The sequence below is a fragment of the Fukomys damarensis genome, unplaced genomic scaffold (assembly GCF_012274545.1).
Source record: "Fukomys damarensis isolate Sample0158 unplaced genomic scaffold, DMR_v1.0_HiC HiC_scaffold_12, whole genome shotgun sequence".
Lineage (NCBI taxonomy): Eukaryota > Metazoa > Chordata > Mammalia > Rodentia > Bathyergidae > Fukomys > Fukomys damarensis.
In genome coordinates, this window is record NW_022900924.1 from 5,752,686 (window position 1) to 5,764,392 (window position 11,707).

Sequence of the window (11,707 nt, forward strand, 5' to 3'; positions counted from 1 at the left end):
CAAAAATAATACTGAGAAAGCCCAGTGATGTGAATAACCTCTCAATAAAAATTATAAAACATCATAGAAAGAATCTTAAAAAGACATTATTAGGCGGGCGTGGTGGCGCACGCCTGTCATCCCAGCACTCGGGAGGCTGAGGCAGAAGGATCACTGTGAGTTCGAGACCAGCCTGGACTGCAGAGTGAGTTCCGGGTCAGTCTCAACTACGTAGGGAGACCCTGCCTCAAAAAAACCAAAAAAAAAAAAAAAAATTATATGTTGACGTACCCAGTATAAACAATATTTATTTATCTATTTAGTTTTAGGGTGCTGGAAATGAACCCAGGACCACGTGTATGCTAGGCCAGCACTCCACCTCAAAGATACACCCTCAGCCCTACGGGGGATATTTAAATACAGAGAAACAAGAGTAGAAGTCCTCGGTTTATACTGCCTTCCTCAGACCTCTTTACCATCCCTGACTCACTGCTAATGTTCAGCGTGTACCATTATTAGACATTATTAGATGGAAATGTCTCTCACGTTTATAGTGGGAAGATTAATGTTAAAATGGTTACATTGCTCAAGTAACCCACAGATTCAAAGAACGCCTCATCACTATAAATGACATTCTTCACAGGTCTAGTAGAATATCCTACAATTTACATGAAGAATGCACAATAACCCCAAACAGCCAAAGCAATACTGAGCAAAACAGCAAAGCTGGAGGCATCATAGTGTCTCCTTTCAGGACATAATACAGGACCATTAGTAACAAAAGAGAGTGTGGTGTTGGATAAGGAAAGACGTGTATATCAACGTAGTGGGGCTGGAATCTAGAAATAAATCCATGCAGCTATAGCCAGCTGATTCTTGTCAAATGTGCCAAAAACAGACATTAGAGAAAGGACAGCATCTTTGAGAAATGCTGCTAGGGAAACTGGACATCCACATGAAGGAGATTGAAACTTGACTCCTGTCTCTTGCGCTGCACAGACATTGACTCAAAATGGGCCAAACACCTTCATGTAAGACCTGAAACTCTGAAACCCATATGAGAAACGCTTCAAGATAATGGCACAGGTAACGGTTTCCTGGCCGGGGATACAGAAGGACAGGAAACAAAAGCATAAATTGACAAATAAGATTATGTACAATTTAAAAATTCTCTACAGCAAAAGAGTCAATTAACAGAGTGAAGAGACAACATACAGAATGGGAAAAAACTTTTGCTGGCTTTTTTATCTGACAAAGGTTAATCGTAACCTGAATATTTAAAGAACTTAAAAACTTAACAAAAACCTCACACGTCTTGATTAAAAATGAACAAATGAGGGCTGGGGATTTGGCTCAGTGGTTCCACCTCCTGCCTCGCAAGCACAAGGACCCGAGTTCGATCCCCGGTACCAAACAAACAAACAAGAGCAAATGAGCAAATCATCTGGCCAACAAATGTGTGAAAAAAGGGTTCATGTCATTAATTACCAGGGGAATGCAAATCAGAACTATAATGAGATACCATATCACTGCGTTTAGAATAGTTAGTAACAGGAACATTAAAAATGACAAAAGCAGGTAAGGACATGGAGGAAAAGGAACACTTCTAATTTTAATGATGTGATGGTTCTTTTGGCCCGAAACTTGTACACTAGCTGCTGCTTTAGACGGTGGAGAACTCTTATTAAAATGAGCACGTATTCACTAGGGATCACTTACATTTACATCAGGAATGGGTTTTGTGAGGAAGGAAATTCCCAGGGCGACTACTGCAGACACACAAAAGAGAATGACGGCAAAGTACAGATAGTGGACTCCGCAGATGATCTCGGGACAGTCTGTGGGAGCCAAGCAAGTGCCTGTTCCGTAGGCAAACTCCGCAATCATACGGATAAGGCCCATCACGAGTCCGACCATCAGACCCCAGAACGCTCCCTGAAAAACACACAAGAGAAAAACCCGAGTGCTTAGGAAAGATACAGAAATCATTCAAGTACTCATAATTATCATTTTGTCTGCTTGCTCAACAAAGAGCAGGTCTTGAACGCAAGGTTAGTCAAACAGTGAAAATTGCCAATGCATGGGTGGTTAGTGAAACATAGGTCTCCACAGTCCTGAAATACCGTTGCACTGTTGATTCTCCACTCACAGGACTCTTCTGTCTTCACTGACCCAAGATGTAGTTTCCTTATTTGTGTTCTACAGGTATGTTAAAAACTTGTGATTTATTTAATAAAATAATTAGAAATATGATTTTTTGCTATACAATTTGAAGAAAGCTATTAAGCAGTTTTGAGAGTTCTATTAAATGCTTGACAATTGAAAGCACTTATTTTCTCTGAGAAATGACGGCAAAGCCGTAATTAGACCCTGGACATCTATCTCCCAACTTGTGTTTTTCAGCATCATCCCATGTAATACTCAGTAAGGAGTATAAAGATTGTACTATGAGTGTAGAGTATAAATACTAAGCTTCTTCATACTTTAGTAAGGATCAAGAATCGTGGCTGATCACAACTGACATTGAGATGGGCCTTGAGTTGTATACACAGGGCAGAAAGAATGAATTTTGTTATCACAGTGGTCGTTCACCCACTCCATCATGGAAACAGTTCCCCAAATTTCACTTACTTGTTCATTAACTCTCTTACAGAAAATGGCAAGCAGGAAGACAGCGGCAATGGGAGGTCCAAGGTAGCTGGAAATTGCTTCTGTGTAATGGATCAGCTGTCCGCCTTGAGATACCTCTATTAATGGGACCCAGAGTATGCTGAGGACAATTAATATAATAACAAATAGCCTGGTAAGAAGACAAAATGATTTAAATATTAAACAAAGGTTAAGAGAAGCCATTGTGTCTTAGTTCTCGAATTTATTCTTGTACCATTCATTGGGTTTCAAAATAAAATCACGCTCCTTGACCTGACATTGACTTATGTTATGCTAACTGATAATCTGGCAGTACAACGCTAAGTGAAGTACTTTATCTATAATGAGTCACAACAGTTTCACCCATGAAATTAAATGCACACTCATTAAACAGTTCACATATCAGCTATTGATTAATCATTCTCTAACACGGTGTACACATATTACTAATAAATACTCCACGTGTTCTACTAATCAGTAATTATTTATACGATAAAGTAATTAGACATCCCCTTTTGTCTTTCTTCAGCTTTACCAAAACTAAATCAGTTTGCATAGGCAAGATTTAAAACAAGCCTCTATTTATTCCAGAATGCTGGGTGAATCACAAAGAATGCTAATTTTTGTATTTTACTATTTGAGCAGTGCAGGAGATAGAAAGAACGGGTCAAAATATATTTGCTAATGGTAAAAACCTGTTGGACAACCCTAAGGCCCAGAGGGCATGACTCGCACACTTTTCTAATCTGCAAGATCTTCCTTCTGCGCTTGTGTGAATAAATGGACAAACATAATTTACTAGACTGTATAAAATATCTGTAAGTGGTAAGAACCTGTAGAGAGTCCTGGGTTCCAGTGCTTAGGTTTGGAAAGAAGGGGGCCGAAAGGAAGTTCTGGATGCTGGTAGTTTCCATTTATTGATGTGATCAGTGGTTACGTGTGTGCTCATCTCATGACTTGTCACTGAGCTGGACATTGCAGGTGTTTCGTACGTGTGTTACACTTTAAATTTTAAGTCATTCTACAAAACGCTGTGACAATCTAGGGTCTGCTTGAAAAGTATGAAGAGGAGAAAGGGAGAATTTTCAAATCCATTCCTTCTGCTTATTTCATTCCATCTCACTCCCTTCAAGTTCCTCAGGGTCCCCTGTGTTGCCATAACTCTCTAAGCACGCTCTTCACTTAGTCCCTTTCCTGAGTCTGCCCCAATCCTTAATGAACACGTTCGATAAACTCACCTGTGTTGGTGTGGGGAAGACCCTCTTTTATGTCCTTTATGTAATATGCACAGAAACTTGTAGAGAAAATACCTTAACCTGTCAGAGTAGGTGGAACTGTATAATTTGTGAAGATGTCACTGGAGGGGCTTGTGTGAGGGGATTGTGTTTCTAAATAAGAAACAATCGGAAGCATTTGAAGATTTGAAAAAGAAATCATTTCATTGGAAGGTGTGGCCTTACTTTTTGTATCTGGAAAGAGAGAACTCTGTGGTTACTACCAATAATACCAAATATTAGGCCTGGAGGCCTACCATCTGCCGCTGGAATTCTAGGTAGAAATTGAGATCTTCTCATCGTCCAGCTATCAGGAGCTCTTTCTCTGATGCCCGCTTCCGCACCTTGGCATAGAGGTCTATGGTGAAGAGGGTGCTGGCGCTGTTGAAGATGGAGGTCAGGTTGCTCATGAGTGAGGCCACCATGACGGACAGCATCAGGCCTCGCAGTCCTGCGGCCAGGAGAGGGTGAAAGCACTGGTTAGTAGCTATATGTTGTGATGTATGAGAGCCAGGCCAATGAGAAAACTGTTCAAAGATAAAAGTGTCATCTGGAGCATTAGTTAACCGATCTGCCTATCAATACACTCTGAAGCGTTTCTCAGTGATCTGAGAATAGTACAGAATTTAAAGCTCAACTATAAATTTAGAGGACATCTGAGGAACCCTAGTTTTAGAAGAGAGGAAACAGTGTCATATTTTTCTTCTTAATATATGTGCTGCCAAAGCGAGCACCAAATCTTTCTTTTTAGGTGATCCCTTGTTTGTGGCTCGTATTTCCTTCCCCCTTGAAAACATTCACGTGTGTCAGGGAAGTGAAAAGGGCCACAGAAGTCCTAGCTGATCTTTTCCACCTGGCGAACTCCCAGCTGTACCTGCTTAGCTCTGTACAGCACCTTGTCGCGTTTCAGTTTATGACAGCAATGGCCATCTTTTGTCATTCTAATCACTTATTTCATATGTGTGGTTTATTTTCTGTCTCATGAAATTGAAGCGTGAATTTCAAGGAGCAGGAGTTTTTTGGTTTTTTTTTTGCCTACTTCACTGATGTTTGATAAGCACCCTGGAATATAGTATAAATATCTGTAAATTAAATCAATTGAAATCGACTTGGCTTATGGAAAACAGGATAGTTAACTTCTAGTCCTCTGAGTGTGTAAATCTGTGGCTAAACCATACTTTCACGCACAAGTGGGCCACTTAATGTTGTTGACTTTTCCGACAGCATTGAACCTGAAGGGGTAAGAATACTTCTGACCGAAACCACATTTATTTCACTCTGAAATCTCCAGGCCCATTGTATGGCAGGTAGCTTGTGGCAGCTTCTCAAGAAATGTCTATGAACAGAATGAAGGTAGTGAAAGCAAGAATTACTCTCCTTCTTCATGGCCTATCGATACAGGCAGAACATCTGGGGTTATACGAGCACGGGCGCTCTTACCAGCAGGCATCAGTTCCAGCACCATGGTTGGGTAGGCATAGTTAGTGCAGCCAATATCGACACCACAGTGTTTCACACACTCAGAAGGTACCACACAGGCCACCATATCTGAGGAGATATGTGAAGGAGAGTTCAGTGAGAAGAGCTCGACCAGGTACAACCCATAACCACTGGAAAAGAGACAAGATGTGACATCATGGGTAGGAGGAAAGACATTTGCTTGAAAATTGGACATTAAACTTTAATTTGTTATCCCAGTTTTATCCCTGTTGGCCCAGAACCTAACCTAAATTTCTCATTCCCAAGCTGCCCACCCATTGATCCATGGAGCAGGACTCTTCCTTGGGATGCAGCCCAGCTAGAGCTTTAAAGCAAACACAGAAAACTGATCCCATCCTCCCAAAATATGGCAAAAGCATAAATTCTGAAGCATATAGCTTCAGAGATAAAATGGCAGCAGCAACAGCTGCAGCAGCAACAGCTACATCAGCACCAGCATTGTCAACAAAAACAGCAATAATGGAAGTTTAGGTTCTATGTACCGTTAGCTTACTGCTTTTCACCTAACTATTCAAAGAGGTGTAGCTTGTGATAGTTGGTGTGACTGTCTCATAAAGAGACACCTCTGGGGCAGCTGCAGATATCACCCTAATTTTTCTTTTCATCCAGAATAATAACATCTTAACACATTAGCTTCTTTTTAATAATTTTTTTCCTAATTGTTTTCAATGGAGTGAGTAATGCCTTCTTTTTACATAACTATGGTAATCATTGAAATATTATTTTGTAGTCTACTGTTGACATTTAACATCATAATCTGAGCGTTTCTTCAAGTTCTGAGATAGTTTTCAGCCTCTGTGTACACTTTCCCCCATACAAATAACATACAATAATTTCTTTGGCTATTCCCTACTTGTTGGATACTTTTGCATTCTTTACTGTTATAGACAACACTGCAGAGCTACAATATGGGTTGATGACGGTGACTTTGAGATTTATGTTGACAAGATTTTATGAAATAAACTGACATCCAGTTGAGAAAACACAAAATGGATTCAGCGTTGCTTGGTGGATTGCTGCAATAAAAATAAATTTGATTAGCCTAGACAGATTCTTATAAAAGTTTCACTTTTCTTTTCGTAACAAAGAGAGTAGACTTTAAGGAAGCTTTTTAACACAAATAGTTACTCTCAGCTGACTCAGAAATTAATGTGCTCCCCCCAAATCTGATTCTAAAGCAGTGAAAATGGATTCAGTTCTCCAGCTGTCTCATCAAAGCCTAGAAGTCAATGTAACTCAACACCCATTCAGTCAAAATGTCACCATATTCAACCACTACAGCTCACCCAATCTGACAAATTCTACCGCATCCTCTAGTGCTTTTCTACCACATTCTCTAGACTTCCTAAAATTAGAGCCACTCATGGAAACAGTCTCAAAGGCTAACAAGGAGAAGGACAGACATATGAAAGGAACAAAGGAACAGCATTAAATAGGGCAGATTCTCCAGCCTTTGACCCTCTACCCAGGCTGTTCCCTCCACCTGGAATTCTGCTTTTACCTCCATCAAGAATGGGTTTTCTAGTTTTTTTTTGAGACAGGATCTCACTGTATAATTGAGACTGACCTGGAAACTCACTATGTAGCCCAGGCTGGTCTCAAACTTGCAGCGATCCTCCTGCCTCAGCCTCCCGAGTACTGGGATTACAGGCGTGCACCGCCACGCCTGGCCAAGAATGGGTTTTCTAGTTTATCAAGGTTTTCCTGTATCTTTAAAAATGCTTCCAGAATTCAGCGATAAGAAAGCGAAGATGTGGGTGTGTAGCTTGCCTGTGTACAGGATGCGGCTGATCATTCCTGGCATCACCATGAAGAACAAGGGCAGCAGCTTTAAGTAACCACACAGGATGCACGCCGCCTTCACGTGAGACATGTCCTTACCAGCCAGGCAACGCTGTACAATGACCTGGCGGGACGACGTAACGTATTAGCGAAAACAGCCAGAACGTAGTCTTAGGATTGATGTTATAATAAATAGTGTTTTGGTCAGTGGGAAGCAACATCGGGATTTGAATGACTATGTCTTTTGCATAGTATTTGACCTCTGTGAGTCTCAGATTCCTCATCTTTACAGTAGTTATGTTTTGCAGGGCATTCTGAATTACGTGGTAATGTGTGAAAATTCTTAGTACACAGAAGTCAACAGAAATAGTTACAATTAAAGTATGTTGACAGCTCCCAGGCTGCAGAGCAGCAATGACACTGTGCTCCTTCCCAGTGGCCTCTTTGGATGATCACACCAGTTGCTTTGAAAACACCACAGTCAGGCTGCCATCAGAATAGACACATCACTGAGATGCTCTTCAAAAATGTTCTGAGAATTTCATCTACTTACGAATGAATTATGAAAGCACTGGAGGACAAAATATATATAATTTTATGATGCCTACTTAACTTATGAAATTTCTTCAATAAGAATTTTCTTGCAAAGTAGAATTTCTAGTACAGCACTGTAACTTCTCGATGTTTTTATTCTCGAGAATTGTCAGAAAATAGGGATGGCTTCTTTTGCCTAGTTGTCTTTGGAGAAGCAATCCATTAGGAATAGTATTCATTTAATTCTGGGAAGCAGGCAGTATTTTTAGACAGAGGGATAGAAGGAGACATGGGAGGGACAACACAGATCACAGGTGAAGGAGGGAGTTGTCCCCAGGTAAGCAAAGTTAAGTATCAGATGTAATGGCGGATGCAAGGGTGCTTACAAGAGGCAAGTGAAGGAGTCCGAAATAAAACAATAGATAATAAATACAGTTCCATAATGGTAAAAGGATGCACTCTATATTGAGTTTATTATCTACAGAAAAATGAAACTGTGTCAAGTGATTTAAGATGGACTAAAATATGAAATTATTAGCTTGAAGTTGATGGAAATTGTTTAGGCAGAAGAAATGTTCAAATAACAAAGAATGGTCTGGATGCTATAAAAAGGAACATAAAAGGTCATCAAAGATATACATACAAAGGCAAGAAATTGTAAGAGAAAGTCCAGGAAGTAGAGCAAAGAGATAACAAGATGGGAAATGGGGAGAAAAGATAAAAAAATAAGAGAACCAGTTGCAGAAAACCAACATTCCCAATACAAGGTTCCCACAGGACAACAAAATTGAAGCAATCAAAGAAAAAAATTCCCCCCCGATCGCTCAAAACATCAATTTCCAAATCAAACAGGTGCATAGTTGTTCATGATAATGAACAAAAATAGATCCACACAAAAGTACATTGTGGTGAAATTTCAAAACCCCAAGGACAAAGAAAATACAAGCTTCCAGGGAGAAAAAGGAGTCGTATCTATAGGGTCAATGATAATTCTGGGGTTTCTCAACTTTTAATAGTAATTACAGAAGACAAGGAACCTATGACTTCGGGAAAATAAGTTCTGAGAAGAGTATAAGTGGCCAAAATAACAATTAAGGAAAGATGAGAATAAGGTCATTTTCAAATATGCAGATTCACAATACATTTGTTTCCTGGTTCTTCCAGAAAGCTACTGGAAGATTTAATTGTTCTTAATGAAGAAATAAAATGACAGGTGAGACTGGAAAAGAGGAGCTGTAGCTTCAGAGTGAGACAAAAAGGACGCCAAAGTCAGAGGTCTTGGATGAGGACTGAGAAGCTGAAGACCCTGCGAGCACATGATGAGTAGTAGTTTGGAGAACGTATGATGTGTTTGTAAGTATTGAGAGACTTTGACATTCTTCAGTTATTGGAGTGTAGTGAGAAATAATCGCCGACCAATATTAAAATGAAGAATTATTAATTTCACCCCAAAGAGAAAGTTAAAGAGAAATCAGGCATAAATGTGACGCAGCTCATCTGTGAATTGCATCCATGTGGGCATGAAAGTGGTACCAAATTCCATCCTCTCCGAAATGGAGTTGGCATCAGATTGGAGGAACAGGAAGTGTGTGAGATCGAGGACTGGAAATCGAAAGAGCTAAACTCTCATCTCTCAACACGGGGACCACACAAAATCTTGAATTTGGAAAAACAAGAGGGAGCAGTACCATGAGTTTTTGGAATCACCTTGGGATCAAGCGAACAAGCAAATTCTGACCTGGGAGTGTTTGTTCTAGTGAGGTCCGTACGGTGGTTTCCAGATCCCACTTGCTGTATATGAATTCAGAGAATAGAAAGAAATACCTAAACACTTCAAGGAGCTGAAAGTATTTGCCTCTGATGGGCCCAAAATTACAGAGTGAGGCAGTAGGGACTATTTTATATTAGTGAGGCTATTAAAAAGCCTTTAAAAGCAGTGAGGCGGGCGGAAGGGACTATTTTATATTAGTGAGGCTGTTAAAAAGCCTTAGAGAAGTGTCTGAATCTTTAAGCGACATTTGTGTAGAAACTAGAAACTAGATGCTTTCCTGGCCTACGAGTAACAACGACCTCAGTTCCTTTTCGTTCCCTCCCTCCCACGCCCTTACCTGATCTGCGCACCAGAACCACACAGCCGTAATGGTCATTCCAAAGACCGTTCCTGGCCACGGAATATCCCCAGTGACAGCATCTCGGAAGATGTGGAAGGAGTCGGCCTGAGGGGTGTAGCACCTGGGGCTGATGGTCAGATTGTCCCCCTCAGTTACAGACGGGACGGCATTCATGTACTTCTCTGTAAAGCTCTCATAGCCTCCGACTTCAACGAAGGCTGAAAAGGTACCAGGTACAATGAAGCATCTTACAGAAATCTAAGACATCTGATGTTTATGATGAGTTCTTTTTTGGTGGAGGCTCACAAGCACCTCCCAGGAGCTTGTTCAAACCCTCAGTCCCGCCTGCCTGATGCATGTCTTTCTCGTACCTTCCCTGGCACCTGCATGTTACTAGATTAAGTTTCACGAAGTACATAAGGTAAAGCTGTTACTTTGCTTTTTATGGTGCTCTTTAAAATTTGGACTCAATGTTAAGTCTTACGATAAAAATAAAACTGGTAAAAAAAAGAACTGTAATGCTGAGATAACAGAGTGGGTCTGTGGGAATTTGCCATCAGAAATCCTAATCCTCTGAGGAAAAATGACCTCTCTTCTAGACTCAGAGCCTGGGAGCTCTGACCTTGCTCGGAATCTAGTTTCCTGGAGCTGTAACTGTATTTTAACGGTGTTACAGCAAAACATTGGAAAATTAAGGAAAAGAACTTGGAGGTAGCATGGTAGATCTAAGGAGGGAAAATAATGAGGCTGTGTCCACTGCGGTCTGGGATGGTTTGTGAGTATGTAGAAAAAAGTTATAGTTGATCTTAGAAAAAACAAGCCTAGTTATCGGAGACCACTTAGTATAGGTTCAAGTGATGCAAACTTCATCAGAATATTATAAAATTATAGAGTTGAATGGACCTTCCTTTATTTCTTTTTTTTCATCCCAATGGAGTATACGTACAACACAAGGACACTGTTTTTAATTCGGTAAATACAGTTTGTAATAAAAATACATGGAAAGCTGGGTGTCATGGCGCACGCCTGTAATCCCAGCACTCGGGAGCCTGAGGCAAGAGGATCGTTGCAAGTTTGAGGCCAGCCTGGACTACATAGTGTGTTCAAGAGCAGCCTGAACTACATAGTGAGACCTTCTCTTAATAACAAAACAAAACAAAAACATGGAAGACCTTAGGAGACAAGCATCTTCCTCCTCATTCTAAAGATAAGAGAAGTGAGGCAGAGACCACCGAAGAGGTACACCCCGAGGAAGAAAAATAGCAGAATGCTCTGGATAACTAAGCGTATTGCACCCCAGGAGCTGATTCTAGCAGTTGCCTTCAGAGTAAGCACTATGAAATAAAAACTTTTTGCAATGGTGGGGCGGTTTGAATTTGAGCTGTCAAACACTGTAGTCTCTAGCCTTCTACTGGATACTTGAGAAATGTCTAGGCAAATGAATTTAATTCAATACCCACCTGTAGCTAACTGCATTCCCACTGTGCTGAGATGCCAAACTATCATGGTACATTTGGAGTTTCTTCAGTTTTCAAGCTTTGTGATCAGGTGAATGCATGTTTAGGATTGTTATATTTAGTTCAGTTCAAATGGATGGAGATGGTAGTTATAGGACAGGGGAGAGACATTTATTTTCACCTTGTATCTTTTTCACTGTGTGCATGAATTATCTATTCAAAGGTAAACAAATAGCATACTAAAAGAAAATGAAAATTTGCAAGCTGCTAACTAGATTCATTAATACTGGCTTGCTGGCATGCCTGAAGGGAATGAATTTGATAATACAAATAAGTTAGAGTCGTTAAGAAACACTGATCAGTCTCAACTACATAGTGAGACCCTGTCTCAAAAAACCAAAAAAAAAAAAAAAAAAAAAAA

General features: G+C 40.3%; 1 protein-coding gene across 3 annotated transcripts in view; it reads right to left on the minus strand.

Annotated features, from left to right (window-relative positions):
- The window catches only part of LOC104848102 (solute carrier family 5 member 4), a 41,267-nt gene that overhangs the window by 4,863 nt on the left and 24,697 nt on the right, over positions 1–11,707 (minus strand). For all 3 annotated transcript variants that reach the window (XM_010603873.1, XM_019204465.1, XM_010603875.2), the window contains exons 8-13: positions 9,827–10,047; positions 7,173–7,308; positions 5,343–5,450; positions 4,206–4,353; positions 2,611–2,782; positions 1,699–1,914 (exon numbers count right to left, since the gene is read on the minus strand). In XM_010603873.1, the coding sequence (XP_010602175.1) occupies positions 1,699–1,914; positions 2,611–2,782; positions 4,206–4,353; positions 5,343–5,450; positions 7,173–7,308; positions 9,827–10,047 (1,001 nt within the window). The remainder of the gene's footprint in view (positions 1–1,698; positions 1,915–2,610; positions 2,783–4,205; positions 4,354–5,342; positions 5,451–7,172; positions 7,309–9,826; positions 10,048–11,707) is intronic.